Raw genomic sequence first — 17,648 nt, forward strand, 5'->3', positions numbered from 1 at the left:
ACCTACCTATTTCAGAGCCCGGCCTGTCACAGGAGCAGCAACTGGTTCTGATCATTCCATTCCCCTACAGCGCCTGGCTCTAGCCATCTTGGCTCTCCGTGATGGAACTACATGTTGGGGTTTCCCTCTAGGTGGGCGAAAATATCTATTGACTCTGCCACGAAGCGAGTTCCCCTGGCGAGTCTCTAACTAGCTAAACGACTTGTCCTGTCTTGTTGCAAGGAGGACGCCCACTGGGAAACATGAGCCACTCTGCAAAGGACTATTTAAACAGTGTTGTCATGGCATACACCAACACAAGTTACCACCAGAGGGCCAACAGGGTCAGGACTGTGAGGCCTGGCAAGGCTGTTCTGGAGGCAAGGGAGGTCCTGTGGAGTTGAATCTGGACTCCCACATTGAGTTGTCCCTCTGTGGAGCCAGCAGTGATGATGTCCAGAGCTGCTCTGTCCAGTCAGACCTCATGGGATGCAGCCGTGCAGGTGTCTCCAAGGTGATACCCCCTTCCTCCTAGGTGAACAGCACTATTCTATGGAAGGGGGTCTTCATGTGGGGTGCGCAGAGCTGGAGTGAGCCCAGTAGGGACAAAACGAGGAGGGGCCGAAGAACAATTACTCAGCGTCTGCCTCCGTGGTGATGACAACGAAGGGGCCGGCGGGTCCCCGAGTCTGTCGGATGGGGCAGCGTGGGGCAGGTTCTTCCACTGCGGAGGTGATCTTAGGCAGAGGCTGCAGGTTCCAATTACCCTGTAAGGAAGGAACCAGGAGGTAAACTGAGGCTGGAAGGACCAAGCAAGGTGCTATCTCCCTAGCTGGTTGGATTCTTGTCCTTAAATTCATTTATCCCGTGCTGAACACTCCCCACCTCTTGCAAGTCAGCCTTTGAGGGTCACCACTAGAGGACCCATGTCCCTGCCCTAAGCCGTTGTATTCTCTGGTCAGAAACCTGGAACCCTCTAGGCTTCTCCACCTCCATGTCTGCACCTTCACTCAATTGTATACCCCCAGGAAAGGACCGAGTCTTTGGAGGCTGGCTGTGGCTTCAGCCACTGTTCAACAAGGCTTCTGTAAAAGCCAAGATCTAGCCATAACCGGCAGTGCCCCAAACTGCTCTGGGGTAAGCAAGCCTCCCCATGGCGTGGGTGTTTGGGTTAGCAATTAATCCAGTCAGTGCCCAGATGCTGCCAGGAAAGGTCTGTTCACCTCCTGCTGCAGTGCCTCCTCCCCCCCAAACCCCCGCCCCAGCCTAGCAGAGCAGACTGGGTCGGCTGACCAGCACTCTGGGCTGGTACCGCTGCTGCTGGCTGGCTCTGCTGGGAAATAAATTAGGTGCCTCTGAATCCCAGCAGGCCTCAGATAAGGAGGGAGAAGCTGTGCTGTGGGGCTCTTGTCACAGACTGCTGGTTTCTTGCCTCCTCTGCCCATAGCTCTATTTTTATTCCCTCAGGAGGGTGCTGACACTCAGTCACATACCACCCAGACAGGGCCAAGGCTAGTCCTCTGTTGTACTGTGCCCAGGAGAAGTGGCCTCCCTGACCTTCCTGGCAGTATCCCTGGCTGGTTCCCTTACCGTCTATCTCTCTGCACGCCTGTTTCTATCACTAAGTGGCCATTTTCTCAGTCTCATGTGAGCATTGCTTGTTGAGAAGTCCAGGGTGCCCTTCCTCAGCCTACCAGGGGTTCTCCTCAAGATTTGAACAGACCTGGGATTGGAGGAATCAGGCAGCAGTGGGGTTTGTTGGTATTGGATAGGGGAGAGCTAGTGTTGAATGTCACTCAACCTCATGCTGTCATACCGGGAAGCGGACGGCAGAGGTCTTGTTACAGTGCACAGAGATAGGGGCATAGTCATACAAAGCCTTGAGCATAACACGATTGAAAGGGTTCCAGGGCACAGAGGCGAACTGCTGGGGGACAGAGGCCTGAGGGCAGGTGCAGACCTCCTCATTGCCAAACCTGGAAGGAAAGAGAAAAACTCAATTTACAGGCATAACTGAGGGATAGAGAGGCAGCATGGCTCCCAACAGTAACCCTTCACCTCTTCCCTAGCCTTGCTTCTTTTAGCCACCACCTGCTTCCGTCTTTTATATTATATTTGCTTGTTGAAAGTGGTCTCTCTGGCAGTAGCTTGTAAGTTGAGGGATTGATTAGCGATGCCTGCCACAGGCACCTCCAAAGACACAGAAGGTCTGATGGCGTGCATGCTAACTTTGCTCCAAGAACTTAGCTCAAAGTCTGCATTTGGCCACCCAGCCTCCCAACAGGAGAGGATGTGGGTCAGAGAGTATGGTGTAGGGTATGGAGGCTGTCCATGCTGGGTTCCCCGGGGGCAGAAAGCAAGAAGTGCTTCACCGGTTTACTATGTGGAAGTATTTCTGCAGGGAGCCATCATCCACGGCACTCTTGCAGAGCTCCAGCTCTGTTTTGGGGTAGTAGTGTATGTAGTTGACGCACATCTCCTCCAAGATTCCAAACCCCCCCTGCAGGAGAGAAAAGAAGCCATCAGCCCACAACACATCGCTCTCAGCACCCTGCCTGTCTGTGGCTTTCTTGTGACTACTCCTTTCCCTTCCTGCAGCAGGGTTGCATCCAAAACTCCCCTGGCCCCAGGATAGAGCTAGGAGGGGGGAGGGGTTCTCCCACTCCCCAACACTCATGGGATCTGCAGGAGAGACAGACAGAAGCCCAGTGAACAAGCAACAGATAGTGATTTAAAAAAAAACAACAAAAAAACAGGAACAAAGAGACAGGGCCTTGCTGTTCTTGTCGTATGGGTTGCAGCAACGGAGTCTTAGGGAGCAGGGGACAAGTCTTTGTGGTCCTCAGTGGGAACTGACCTCCCTACACATTGCAAACTCACTGGCTACCGGACACATTGGTACTGCAAAGATGCTAATATCCAGAAGTCTCAGGAACCTCGGCCACCTATCCACAATACGGGAGGGACCGAGCAGGTCACGTTGTCCTGCTCATTAGTGAACTAACCCTGATTTGGGGGTGGGGGAGAAAGAGCTCCATCTGCATGAGGGTCTGGAACCAGGCAGGGAGCCCAGCCCAAGGCTGTCTCAGCCTCTCGCAGGATCCTGGCTCTTTGTGAACAAGACGTTGGGAGAGAGATTTTATTTGACTGGTTAGAACTGGGAAAGGGAGAAAGGCCTTCATTAATTCATGACAGACCACAGGGTGATGCAAAGCTCAGTTGGTCCCTGGTCGAATGGTTGGGGCCTGGGGTGTCTCTATGGAGGAGTGGGAGAGGAAGTTCATCATAAGAAGTTGGCCTGCTTCCTGTGTGCTAGATGGGTCTTCCTGCAGGGTCTGCTTGTCCCAAGCTCTTATTTTTCAGCATTCATAGATCTCAATGAGCATGGGACAACCCCCCCTTCCCACATCACACCCCCCAGCTCTGTCCCCTCAGAGGTGAAGTCTGAGGATCTCAGGGGACAGAGCTCTCACTCACTTTGGGAAGGAAGCTGCACTTCAAAGGCCACTGTCTCCTTAGATCCACAGGTTGTCAGAGGCAGGAAGCTCAGATCTGCCTTCTGGAAGCTCCTAGAAGTTCCCATTTCTTCTGATCGCAGGTGAACCTTCCCACCACCACCACCACCACCACCAAGAATTCACGAGTCCTAAATAGCCAAGGAGGTATCTTGTCCTTGAGACTTGGACTTCAGGACCTAGGATCTGATATTTTAGTTGCTTGCTAGACCAGTGGCCATCAACATCCGAAGACAGGTAAGGCACTATTTATTGGCCACGAATCTGACAAGGAAGGAATACAGCCCTCAAGAAGTGCCTCTAGCAGAGCAGGCCTAGGGGCTCCCTTCCACCAATGACTGGCAGGGCCTCCCTGCCCCCACCCACAGCACCTGGAGAAAGGAGACTATGCCCGTGGAAGTGTCTGGGGAAAATGCTTGCCTTGGAGACTGGCAGGAGATTAAGATGGATTAAATGTATGGGAAAGAATCCAGCCACAGAGGCTGCGTAATATGTAAATCCAGTGATGAGAAGTGTCCAGAACAGAAACAGCTAGAGCAAGTGGATCTGCGTTGGGCTGGGTGAGGGGACCGGGAGGCACTAGGTGTGGCTTGACTGTGCGCATGGATTTGTGAGCAGGCTTCCGGGCAACAAGCTGCACACTTCACACACTTCAGCTGTTTGGTATGTGAATCATCTCACAAGAAGGCTATTTAAAGAACACACGTGAGACAGAGTGGGGAACCCTGGACCATGGCTGAAGGCACGAGACATTGTGCAGAGAACAGGGCTGCAGTATTGGTAGGAGTTCCTAGGGTTCAGGGGTGCCAGGGTTGGGTATAGCCCAGGTCTGGCCCACTCTGAACCTCACAGTTGATGTGTTTGTTACTGATTGCACAAATATCAGTTAGAAGGCCAGTGGGATTGGTGACTGGGAATAGTGTGGATCCAGGAAACCAGTAAACATCCCTCTTCCTGCCCAACGGGCTCCAGCTGGATGACACATTTCCTGCATACCTCACCTTGAAAATAGTCCTCCCACGAGGTACTCCTCCTCCCTGAACTATCCACAATCCAGCCCAAAACAAGACCCCTGTTACTTCCCTGGAGTGGCTGACCACATCTACTTGTCTGGTGTAGCCACATCTCCACACTCCCTTACAGCTGAACATTTCCTCATCCTACGGACAACTTTGGTCCTCTGAGACTTTTGGCACACACCCCAGCCAAAGCTTTTTTCCATCCCTCCGCGACTCTCGCATGCATCCTCCCTGTCTCCTCTTGGGAGACGTCTGCTGAAGTTTCTGGGACCCTATCATTTTGGATACCTCCTGTAGCAGAGATCTCTCCAGCTGGACTTTTGAATTCTGAAGGATATCCTGGCTCCCTCCCATGCCAGAGAGACACTGAGCACGCGGGTACCAAGGAGAACCCGCCTCAGTGGTTCTTAGCTGAGGTCCTGAGGCTGTATTGACAGTGTTCCCTCCATGTTGGACTCAGTGCAGCAAGTGCAGAATCTAGCATGCTGCCTGAGTGACTAGGGGAGAAGGATTGCTAGAGATAGGGGTTCAGAAACATCCCCCGAGAGTGGTCAGTCCATCTGGGGAATGTAGGAGGGGCAGTCCTGCCTCTGGCAACCTACATTCAACCACGGGAATGGTTAGAAATCTTTAAGCAGACTCTGGGCTGTTCGTGTGACTTACCACTGTGGCCATTGTCCTGTTTTCTGTGTTGTATGTGCACGAAGTGATGAGGACATCCCCCTGGAGAGAGAGGCAGCAGACGGGGTGCTCAGACCAAGCCACTGTGATGTGTGATCTCCCAAGAGGAGCCCAGCACCCACTCCAGTGAGGTTCGGAATCTAAGCATCCCTGGGCTTGTAGCCATGTCAGATCCCCACAGGCAAAGACTACATCTTGGTAACCCCATCTCTTCCCAGTGTTGTCAGGGAATGAAATTCTTTGGGGTTGTGATTAAGCTGAGGATACAAGACAATGTCCCCTCTGTGCCATGAAGTCCTCGTGTACCCTACCCAGCCCTGTTGTGCCCGCCCTGTCTTTCCTGTTCCTCTGCTTTCTGTTTCTTTTGGGCACAGTCCTCTCCCAATATCTCGTGCCCCAGCCATCTGTCCCTGCCGGGCACTCACCTGGTAGACAGTCACAGCATTCTTCAGCATTCTGATCTCCTGGGGTTGGGAAGAGAGGAGTGAAAAACAGCTCTGGGACCAGATCCAGCCACCTTGTTCTTCCCTACCAAAGCCTCCCTGCATTGTCAGTTCTGCTTCAATCTTTCTGGGGGGAAGTCAGGGCTGACTAAGTGTGGGCTTCCGTCAGGGGAAGATAAGGTCAATCAAGTTGTCACCAAGCCATTGTTGGCACCCACAGGCCCGGGTCAGGGTACACCACCAAAGGTCAGAGGTCAGCCCTAGGATGCTGAAGGCCTGGGAGGCCAACACCCACCTGAAAGTGGGGGCTGTAGTGGTTGTCTCTGTTCACCACTTCCCTCTGTTGGCCATCCCTGGCGAGCACAGTAATCACCTTCCTGCCAGTCAGGTGCGTGTGGAGCTGTGAGGCAAAGATGTGGATTCCAGATTTCGGCAGTGCCTGTGGGAGGATGAGAATCAGACCCCAGAGGGGGGTGGGTGACAAGGACCCAGAGCAGAGGCAGCATCCCCTGCCTTACCAGAACATTCGCTTTTTCTAGATGATGCTCTCTAATCCCTATGATAAACCTGCCAGAGAATGGCTTGTTAGAGATTGTGCGGTGGCCAGAAGTCCAGGACTTTGAAACCCAACTGGCGGCCAGACCCTAGAACACGTTTAGGGCAGATGACACCCGTGTCCTTTGGTCTCCTTGGAGTGCCCAAAAGCTGAGTTCTCCTTCTTTTCAACCAGCAGATCTTTGAAGCCCTTCCCACATTGGCAGGATAGGACCTTTCTTCTCTGTGGGCTCCCTGTCAATTGATGTTTGGGCTACATGCAGGGTCCCAGGCAGGGATCTGTGCACAAAAGGCCAGATTCCCCCTGAGGGCACCCTGACCCTGATCAACAGCACTGATGTTGACCACAAAGCCAGTGGCAGAAAGATAGCCAGCCCTAATGTAGGGAGGCCCCCTTCCTCTTTAAGGAATTAGGGCAGTTCCAAGGAACAGTCGTTTCCCTCATCTGGGTTTATGCCTTTAGATACGTGCGACCATCCCACTGCCCTGCTTGGTCCTCCCCCTGCCCCGTGCTGCCGGCCAGAGCTGAAGATCCTGGTGCTGGCCGCTAACCTTCAGTGGCTCCGGACTGCTGTGCTTTCTTTGACTCATCTGCCTTTTCTTCTGAGCCTTCCGTCTTGCTCTGGCCAGCTACTGTCCCTGCCATTCACATTGCGGACATCTTTATCCCCCTTGCAACGAAAACCAGGGTCTTCCTGACTAAACTGTGGCTGTACATGCCGGGCCTGGGCCCTTGCTATGATCCAGGGATTCAGGCGTGTGGCAGAACGTGATCTGTGGACACGGGTCTAAGAAGCCAGCATGAACCCTCCTAACCTGTCTGTTTGGACTTGGGAGGAAAGTTGATTTCTCATCCTGCCCCCAGCTAAAGGTTTTGACTGTGTACGAGAACAGATGTGTCCAGCATCTCAGCCTGAGAACTTTAGGCCTCGCTAACACTTCGGAGACCAGGTGCTCAGGTACGGAGGACTCTTGAGAACGGGCGTCATCCCATGAGTACACTGGGAAGGAGCATTTACGATGAGCTCTGGGACAAAGAGACCTGCTCCGTGGTGCAGCTTTGAGCTATGTGTCCTCTCTCGGCAGGCCTGGGTCTCCCTGTCTGCGATCCAGGAATATGTACCATTCCGTGACAGGGTCACTGCAAGAAGCAGGGAGGCCGCCAGCAGAGAACACAGGACACACAGCAGACAATCAAGTCACATCTGTGACATCGAAGAGCTCCAGACAGTAAGACTGATGGCAGGCAGCCAGAGAAACTCGCCAAGGGTGAGAACAGACGTTAACAGGAGTGAACAGAGGCTACGGATAACTGAGAGCTCCAGGCCTGTGCACTTGCCCGCCTCCCAAACTACGGGGAACCATCACAACTGGCCATAGTGTGAGTGGGAAGCCATCACAGAGTCTAGAGAGGGCTCTGTGAGATCCCCATTGGTGACTGCCCCCCACCCCTACTGAGCAGTGCCCTCCTCTAGACCTTCATGCCAGGTGGGAGGTGAGCCCAGCTAAGTCAGTGGTCCAGCTGAGAGCCAGGGCAGCCTGGCACAGGCTAGGAGCCACTGTCCACCTGCTACAGAAGCCAAGGCCCCTGCTGTGTCACCTCGTGCCTGCACAGCCTCAGGGACACTGGGTACTGTGCTGCCTCCCCTACTTCCCAGCTGGAACACACACACACACACACACACACACACACACACACACACACACAAACGCACACGCACGCATGCACGCACACATACACACACACACAGAGAAAGAGAGACAGAGACAGAGAGATAGAGAATCAGAGAGGGGCAGGGTGGGGAGACAGAGACAGAGGTGGGAGAGAGGAGAGGAGCATATAATCAAACACATCAATAAACATTTTTAAAGTGACATATTTCAGAAGGGTGGGTGCATGGCACTGTCCAATTCTTGCTGGAGACAGGGGGTCAGAGACTCAGACAACCTTGATTCTGGGGTCAGGGGCCCAGAGTCCTCTTGCTGCTTCCCCTGGTCATTGCAAACCGTGGGTTGCGTGTAAGGCCCTTTCCACTCACCATCTGGGTGCACCTGTCTGTGCAGTAGCCAGTCAAAACAAAGGTGGTCTCCTGAGGGGGGATGGCCATCAAGGGCGTGTACACCAGTCCAAGCTCCATGATGCCTGCCTCGTTGGGTCGGAGACTAGCTGTGTAGTGTAGACGGATGCCAGAGGAGTCGCGCCGGCCTGAGGGAGAGGCGTGTGGTAAGCAGCAGCCCCTGAGATACCCCTGAGAAAGTGTGCTTGGTCACCCTTTCTGACTGAAGACAGCAAGAAGGAATGGAGTCAGAAGCCACTCTTAGCGCACCTGTCACTTCTATGGGGTGTTTTCTTGGTAAGGACCACTGTACCCATTTACAGATGGAGCAACTGAGGCGGAAGGCTGAACGGAAGACTCTGCCTAAGACCAAAGGTTTGGGAAGCATCTGAACTTGGCTTCAAACCCAGGACCGGCAGGCTGGGATGCAGGATGCTGCTGGCAGGCCGTGGCTCTCTCCTGCTCATCACTTGAGAGTACCTCCTTTTGTATTGTCTCTACCTCCCCAACCCCAGGCAAACAACATTCAAACTCAAGCAGCCCTTGTGTCTCTAGGCTGATGACATCAGAGGCAAATAATAAAAAGAAGAAGCAATTGGTTAAAATTTAGGTGGGGATTAAATAATGAGATAATCACGGATTTCGGTATTAATAGAAATGCAGCCTGTCTCAGAACTCACCAACTGACAGGAGCACCCTTATATTTGGCAAAAGATCCATAAATACACGCGGATGATCAAGGAAGACAGACTTCCCTGACGCCCAAGGAGTTTTCAAAAATCCTTTGCTCTCGGGTTTTAAATGAGCAATAAATCCCCTGTGGGTGCTCAGGCCGCTCCCCCGCATGCAGTAGATAATTCCCACGGTGGAGGCATTGCCACAGCCAAGGGGGAAGTCCCGCATGACATTAAGTTTGCACTGCCAGTTCCACGTCCAGCTGGGGACTGGCTGCAGTAGCTGCTCACTGTGGAAAAGCCTCCATGTCCCTCAGGGTCTTTCTACTCCTCGTTTGCATGGACGAGGATAAGTGTCATTCAAAGGGCGGGGGAGGGGAGAGAGAAGAGGCCAGGGAGAGAAAGGAAAGGGGAGACATTTGACAGAAGGTGGGGCCCAAGAGCAAGGAAATGTTTAGTGTCTGATGTGGTGTCCTCTATCAGACCCCGTAATGAGCCACTCAAGCCGTTCAGCTTCAGGCACGGGGTGATCCAGCCATGATAGTGACTGAGATTGTGCTAAGCCTGCAATACCTGTACTAAATGGCACCATAACTCCTCTCTCTCTCTCTCTCTCTCTCTCTCTCTCTCTCTCTCTCTCTATGTGTGTGTGTGTGTGTGTGTGCATGTGTGTCTCTCTCTTTCACACACACACACACACACGCAACATACAGGCACACAGTACACCCCTTGTCTCCCTTCTAGAAGCTTTGTGCAGCATGGATGTGCCTTATCTCCCTTGAGATCCCTTGGCCTAACACAGTATTCTCAGGCCCATCCATCCGTCCACGACTTTTCTCCAGCTCCATGCCAGGTTGGGGAACAGAAGCAGGTGGACAGGTGTGGCACTGCCCTGGGCATTTCTGAGCTAACTGGACATCTTGGGCCATCTAAACACATGACACAAGCCGGACAAAGAACCTGTCCAGAGCAGTCAGTGCCTGCTGTCATGCCCTGCAAGGAGGTAAACGACATCGTGCCTACTCTGAGGAACCTGTGAGGCTCTCTTTTGACTGAGTGTTCAGATGCTCAACAGCATGGTACCAAACCCTGCCCCAGGGTCCATGGCAGACATCACTAATCAATTAGAGCACCGGCTTGAGGAAGTCACCTAGAACCTAGGCTGGGAACTCATTAGGGTGTTGACTACAATAAAGTACACAAGGAGCAAAGGCCTGTGTTATTTCCGTACATCCTGTTTCCTCTGTGCTGCTCCCGAGCACCTGAGAAACTGAAGCAGGGTCGGGGGATGTGCTCACGGCACTCGTACCTTGTATATTCCGTGGATTGTGGTAATGAACTTCCAGTCGGAGAAACCGGGAGGATCCTGAGCCCCCAAAGGCGACACCGGCTTCTTCTGGGTAGTAAAATGCCTGTGTGGGACAGGGGTGTTAGACAAGTGTCCTTCAGGGACAAGTCTGGTCAGCAACAGGGGCCCGAACAGAAGCTTGGCAAGTGGCTGGGTTAAAAGGATTCTCTCCTGGGGCTAAGTAGACCTTGCTGTCACACACAAAAGGTCCTATCGTGAGAGCACTAAACCTGAGCTGAGCCTTTCTCCCAGGCCTTCCAGTCCTGTCCTGGTCATCCTCTGGCCTGGGGACCGAAGAGGGGCTTGATAAGAATCTCGGGCATGGTCTGTTGACAGCTTGCCCATCCACAGGCAGCCCTGGGATCATGCTGGGCACAGAACCCAGAGCCTTGTAAGTGCTAATCCAGGATGAGAGGTGCATACCCATGGTCGTGTGCATTTTCATAGAAGGATGCAAGGAGCTTTCGTGGCCCCCAAAGAACAAAAGCAGGAGGATCCTGCAGGTGACCTGCACTCTGCGGGTGCCTGGTATGCCTCCTTCCCATCTGTCTCCTGGGACATTTCAGGATGTGGTTTAGGAGACGGGTGCAGTGAGTTAGAATCCCGAGGACTCCCAAGGAGGGGATGGTGCAATTGTGTCCTGCCAAGCTGGCAAAGCCTAGACTCACCAGAGACAGCCTCAGCTGTGGCGTTACCTCTGTCAGATTGGCTGGAGGCTCATCTATGAGGTTTGTTTTGATTCTTCACTGACTTAGGAGGGCCAAGGCGACTGTGGGCGGCGCCATCCTCTGGGCTGTGTAAGGACACTATCTGAGTCCTTAGATGGCCTGAGGACCAGCCAGTGCCAGCATTCCCCGTGGTTCTGCTGTTCTTCTTTGGCTATGCGTTCCTTGGTCAGAGGTGATGTGGTACCTCAAGCCTTGATTCCTGCCTCGACTTCCCTCCATGAAGGACTAACTATGACCTGAAAATGTTTGCCAAGTAAATCCTTTCTTCCCCCAAGTGGATTTTGGCCATGGTATATCACAACAACAGAAAACAAACTAGAAGAGGCGTACAGCCATATGTACATACCTTGGCGCCCAGGGCCCATGCCGCCAGCACGTGGCGACAGTAGTTGAGTCTGTCAGGCTTCATCTTGGAGTCGCAGGGTCCGTTGAACATGGGGACAGCCTCAGACTCATTTGTACATTGGAAGACCTCCATGTGGTGCACCAGGGCCTCATTGCCCTCCGTGACAATGGCCTCATACTGCAGAGGGACAGACTACCCTGAACTGGGGGTCCAGTACCTGCCTAACCCTCCCACTTGGCTGGACCAGCTATAAATGAGAAGGCAACTTCGGGTACTTGAGGGTTTCCAGTTCAGAGCCAGGAAGTAAGAGAACCCACAGAGCTCCAGAAAAAAAGTAGAGACCTACACTGATTATTCCTGATAAGATGGACTAGGAAGTCAACTGTCCTTGTGTGTACGGGTGACTCTGGGCCCATGAAGCTCCACTAGGAGACAGAATGGACTCCAGGCTAGAGCCTGGGCCTCAAGGACAGCTATGCTGTTTGCTGTGTGACCCTGGGCATTCACATGACCTTTCTGGGTTATGCTTCATCTTCTGGAACAGGGGCAGCATTTGGGACTTCTGTGACGAAGTCCCTAGCTGCAGCTTTGGAGCAACCGAATTTAGCTACTTTTACATGAGAGGAGGTGGCCAGAAAGATTGACAGCAGTTCTAACCTCAAGGGCAATTGCAGAAGTAAAGAAATTATTGCTTTGCTCCAGGCAGGTAAGACAGAAAATATTCATCTCAGGGACCCTGAGGCGGATGGTGAGTGGGGACGGGAGGCACAGGGGACTAGTGCATATGTGTTATTCTAAGGGAGCTGGGCTAGCACCTCAGATTTGTGCAACTCTGGGCCCTGGGGGGGGGTAGAGCTGGACACCCCCACCCTGTTCCCCGTTTACCATGATGATGTGGCGTCGGGGGAAGTGGAGGGGTAGCTCAGTGATATAGCACCAGTATGTGGTCTCAGTGCTGGGGATGAGGACGTCAGGAGCCCGGATATCCATGGTTTGTACATCCGCAGGCATGGCTGGAGTGGAGACCTCAGACTTCAGAAGCTGCACCCGCTGTAGCCCTGTATGCAGGCCTGAGGTGTTGATGGCCTCCAGAGACTGGAATGGCTCCTCCAGGATCCCATACACTAGATGGACAGTGTCATCCTGTAGCCCAGACAGAACCAGTTGATTGCCCACTCAGAGCCAGCAAATGCTCTGGCCCCAGGCTGTTTCTGAAATCCTGTGCCCACCTGTGAAACACTTTTTTCTTTCTCACACACTCTTCACTTGCTTGGCATCCATTCATGTTTCCAACCCATAAGGGACTCTTACTTCTTCTATGAACCCCAAGGTCACTGGGGGGCAGGGGAAAGGTATTGGTCACAACTGAATAGTCAGTGACCGTCTAGGCAGAAAAAAAAAAAAACAATCTGGGGAATTCTGAGTTTGACAGGGAGCTGTGTGATTGAGTTTTCCCCAGAAGCTGGACATGTAAAAGTCTACAGGTCATTGCTGTGATGGAGAGCCCAAACAGACCACAGAGATGGGTTGGTTTCCTCACAGGTTGCTATGGATAGAGGCTGGCAGCTCTGGGTGGATACTTTGCTGGAAATGCCAGCAGCCCTTTCCTGGGCACCCAAGGATGCACATCATGGTAGATAGCCACCATGGTAGGAGTCCCAAGGGCTGCTCTTGGGAAAGACATCTTGCATGTTCTACACAGAAGTCTCTGGCCCCAGAACATATAAACATCGGCCTGCCCTGTGGTGCATTCTGGAAGGTTCTCTGACTGCTCTTGCCTTGTCTACAGGAGGGCGGGGACTTAAATGACCCATTTCCAACCCCTAGCCCCTGTGTGTCGCAAGCTCCTGGGTTATTCTATCCCCTCTTTGGCCAAATTCCTCATTTATTTTCTTGGAATCTAGAGTTATATACATTAATCAATCACAGAACTAAGCAAATGGCCAAATGTGTTTACCCTTCCTCGAGATCCATTCTTAGGAGGAGTACAACCCACCTTCCGAATCTTGCAGTCCGGCCGGACCCAAATCACCACCTACCTTTTTGAACAACTTTTCTACTCCAAGCCACCATCTCCCCTGCCATAAATTGCCTCAGAGCCAGAACTGGTAAGCAGAGAGCACCCCGAAGCCCTGAAGAGTCAGAATTATCCCGCCTGCTGCTTTCCAGACCTTCCTAGCCTTTGCCCTTATAAGCCCAGTGGAGCTCATTGCCAAGGTTCTTTTCTCGATTCCACCTAGTGATTGAGCCTGGGGCTTCCTACATGCTGGTGGCCCCTCCCGGGGGACTGCGAGTAAATGAGTTTCTTCCCGTGGCACCAGCATCTCTACTCTGTCTCTCAGCACCACCACAAACTTCCAGCTCCTGTCTGTTCCATCAGGAAAGATTAACTAAGGAAACAAGAACGTAAGGTTTCCATCAGGGGCAAGACAGACTGGCTTTTCCTGACGGAAGTGGTCAAGAAGCTCAGGTGCTTTGGAACTATGTGGCACCCATGAAGTACACTGCAGACCTTCCTTATTGGGAATCCAGCAGCTCCTAGCCTTATAGACGAGTAGACTGAGATTTGGAGGAGAAAGGGACCAGCCCCGAGCCTCAAAGCAGATCAGGGACTGAGCAGGGTAGAAAGTCGGGTATGCTGGTCTTCATACATGACAGGCTGATGAATACATCCCAGGGCAAGAAGGCCCCAAACAACAGTCACATCTGGAAAGAACACTGGATACATGCCTGCAGGGAGCTTTTCTGGAACCCCTCGCTGCTGGATACAAAGCTAGAGCCCCTCTCTCAAAACGGCTTCCATCTGCCAAGGGGCTCTCTCTCACGTGTGAACTCTGCCTCAGGCTTCCCTGACACCTTAGGATGCGGGGATGGTTCAGGAAAGTCCCCGGGCGGCCTACCTCAATGACATAATCCTTGGGGTCGCAGGTGACAAAGGGCCTCTTGAAGAGCAGGGATAGGCTGTTTGACGCCCTCTGGGCCTGGAGCAGCTGGTAGTCCTGATGGGTATCCAGATGGATCTGCCCTTTCTGGTCACTCCAGGCGTCCTGCAGGGACAGGCTCAGGATCTGAGCAGGAAGGAGCCCCGACCCACAGTAGAGCGCACTTCTCTACTAGAGATCACGTCCATTAACTGAGTGAGTCGCCAGCTTCACAGGGACACCCAGAGAGGCCAAGAGGCTGCTGATCGACGACGCCCCTGTTGGATTTTATCTCTCTCATTCTTCTTAATGTTGGGATCAAACCCAGTGCCCAGTGTATGTAAAGGGATCAGGCCTCCCTTAAACCAAGCTTTCTAGCACCCCCATATCACATTCTGTTACCCGTCCTGCCTAAAGTTGTACCCTCACCCAGCTTGCTTTCAACCTGCCACACGTAAGTCGGGTACCCGAAACTCCCAGAGACAGTTAACCGTACAGATTCTCAGGGCTTAGAGACCATGGCTTCTGGCAGGACTGACCCCAGGGTTAGACATTTGAGACTAGAGTCTTGGATTAAGGCAGATGATGATGGAGCAGAGTGGGAAAAGGCAGGGCAGCATTTAAGGTGGCACTCACTCACCCAGGTGTGCGCTCCATGCTTGCATAACGCTGAGAGCAAAAGCTGCCTTAACTACTGTACCATGGGAACCTCTCATTCTAGGGCTAGCATTGCCTGGAGGGAGTAAACTGAGGTCTGGGCTGGGGAGACTGCATTGGCAGCAAGAGTGAGCATTTCCCCCAGAATAGCTCCTGGAACCTAGATCACGAGTCCAGGTCTCCCTGCCTTCTCTGTAAGGGAAGCAGGCTGTGGGGTAGCATCCAGCAAGTGGGCCTCCTTCTGAATTCATGAGCGTCACAGGCCTCTGCTGTGAGGACTGCTGGGGCTGTTTCTGTTTAGTCCTACCTCCAGGGCTTAGGAAAGCAAAGCCTGCAAGAAATTAGCAAAATTTCCCCTGGGGACAGCCTCATAGTGAAGCTCCTGCTGGGGACCCTGCTGACTTAGAGCAGGAGCAGCCAGGCAGCTGGCATTGCTGCCGGGACTCTACAGTGCATACCTGAGCATCCTGCTGCCCACGGGGCTCCATTTCTGATGTCTGTGTTCACAGACATTCATTGTGCAAACAAACGGGGCAGGGGTAGAACAGGCCTCCCTGGTGGGAGCTGCTGCACGGAAAAGCTATGCCAGGAAGGCGAAAGGAACGGCAACCCCTCTGGGGCCCGACAAGGCTCTTCTGTCTCCCACACACCTCAGATGGACTGGATCCAGAGCCACTGTACAGCCAGCCCTGCTCTGTCACCCCGCCTGAGAGTTCTGAGCAAATGACTGGGGAGGGAGGGTGGCTGCCATGCTCGGCTCGGGAAAGCATCTCCTAGTCAGGTTTAGTGGATCACACCTGTGATCCCAGCACTGGGGAAGCTGAGGCAGAGGGATTAACACAAAGTCGAGGCTAGCCTGGGGTGAAGAAAGTACTTTCTGATTTGATAAGGAAAATCTTTGACCACCTCTTCTCTTGTAGATGCAGAGACTAAGAGTCTATCCCAAAGAAGCCCTCTGCAGAGGAAGAGTAGAGCCACGAGGATATGTGTGTGGGTGTTTCCCCCTCCTCTACTGATCCCTGTGGCTTGTAGAGGCCCCTGAAGGATGCTCCACTAAGTAGGAGACTTCCCCTTTGCTCCTCTAGCCTATAATAGGGTGTTCAGGAAGATTTTTGAACGGAAGGAACCAGAGCTATTCTGTCGTCTTGGGCTCATCTCGTGTGAGGAGGGTGGGGTTGTCCCTTACCTGGGTTGCAATGCTATCTGCAACCATCATCAGGAATAGCACAGAAGGCCTGTGTGTGCTGTGTTCCAGGCTGGTGTGCGTGCCACCTGTGCTACTAAGTCAGTGCACCTGGCCCACAACAGGTGCCCATGCATGGCAGTGTGGTATGAGTTGTCATTTGTAACGCTGGAGGATATGCAAGGTCTGTACTCACGTGGTGGGCAGGGGGGCTGCATGGCATATGGGTCCTTCCTATGCTCTTACCGTCCTTGGGATTGCTGTAACCAGTATTTGGGGGTGCAGTCAAGGACTCCGGGAAGAGCCCACTTACTGTCGCTTCGTCTAGTGAGTGTCCTTGTGATGCTGAAGGGCTTGATTCAGATTAGTGACATCAAACACAGAAGCAGTAGGCGACTTTGCTTTGCTGCTCGTAGGGCCTGGCTGTATGAAGATAACCAGCTCGGGGTATGGGCGTGAGGACAAGACAGAAAGATGGCAGAGGACTCACCGCAAAGTAGGTCTTGTCCCCGTCAGTCCAGAGCATGACGAGGTCTGCGTTCTCCATCTCGCCTCGATCCGACATTCCGAACAGGACCCCAGCCCTCGGGCCTCGCACCTGGAGCTGGAAGTAGATGATCTCCTGGTCATAGCTGACGTTCCACGAGAGCTCTAAAGTCCCTTCAGGGTCCAGGGGGATGTGGTAAGGGAAGGGGCTCTCCGCAGGCTCCGAGCCCTGCAGTGCAGCCACCAGGATGACCAGGAAGATGGCCACAGCAGTGCCATACATGGAAGCTGCCTCACGGACGCTGGGGCTGGGGAGGCTCCAGCAAGGCTGGTGGCTGAGGTAAGGCTGCATGGCCGGGATGAGCACCCCAGCCCCACTGGGCCATTTATGTCTGTTCGGTGGGGTTGGGCCAGGCTGTACCTAATCACATTTGTCTGGTGGGGAATTCAATTGTCCTGGTGGCTCTCCCACCAGCCCATGCCCTGGGGCAAACACTTTGCTCCGATCCTCCCCTAATTGACACTAATGACGCATGGACATCATCAAGAGAAGGGAAGCAGAATGGCCATGTCCTCCAATGGATCTCTGACGCCTGTTGGAAACAGCTACTCTCTGCAGACATAGGTCCCAAGGACACCTCCAGCCAGGCCCTGCTGAATGCCTCATAGGCAGTCAGGGCCTCTCTACCTGCTCCAACTGAGGTTCAAGGGGCTCCTTCCTGAGTGACAGTGAGTGGTGGGTTCCTGGATCCTTTTTTTTTTTTTTTTACAATGCTGGAGGATGGATAAGTTTCAAACTAAAAATAAAAGACAGTCCCCAAATAGTCCGTGTTTAGACACTCTCTCCGAGGCCTGCTGTTCCCACTTTTTCTCCTGTTTCCCCACGGGCTCCAGCTGGCGCCACGGCTGCTACAGAAGGAGTGGGTGCAGAGACAGCACAGGGCAGGCAGGAAGGGGGTGAATGGGCACTCGTGGCTGTGGGGACACACCTGTTCCCATCTCACTAAAGCTCTCAAAGCCAGGACTTCCTCTTGCTTCTCGGGCCAGCCACCCCCA

At 53.2% G+C, this 17,648-nt stretch overlaps 1 protein-coding gene across 1 annotated transcript; it reads right to left on the reverse strand.

Annotated features, from left to right (window-relative positions):
* Positions 1 to 260: 260 nt before the first annotated feature.
* Positions 261 to 16,944, reverse strand: Dbh (dopamine beta-hydroxylase). Its single transcript, XM_032901860.1, has 12 exons — positions 16,597 to 16,944; positions 14,246 to 14,392; positions 12,231 to 12,488; positions 11,346 to 11,522; positions 10,233 to 10,335; positions 8,232 to 8,398; positions 5,933 to 6,076; positions 5,620 to 5,658; positions 5,177 to 5,236; positions 2,352 to 2,479; positions 1,796 to 1,955; positions 261 to 746 (listed from the first exon to the last, which is right to left on the reverse strand). The coding sequence occupies exons 1-12, from the start codon at positions 16,942 to 16,944 to the stop codon at positions 612 to 614; spliced, it is 1,866 nt and encodes a 621-aa protein (XP_032757751.1). The 3' UTR covers positions 261 to 611.
* Between the last annotated feature and the right edge of the window lie 704 nt (positions 16,945 to 17,648).

Source organism: Rattus rattus, chromosome 5, assembly GCF_011064425.1.
Source record: "Rattus rattus isolate New Zealand chromosome 5, Rrattus_CSIRO_v1, whole genome shotgun sequence".
Lineage (NCBI taxonomy): Eukaryota > Metazoa > Chordata > Mammalia > Rodentia > Muridae > Rattus > Rattus rattus.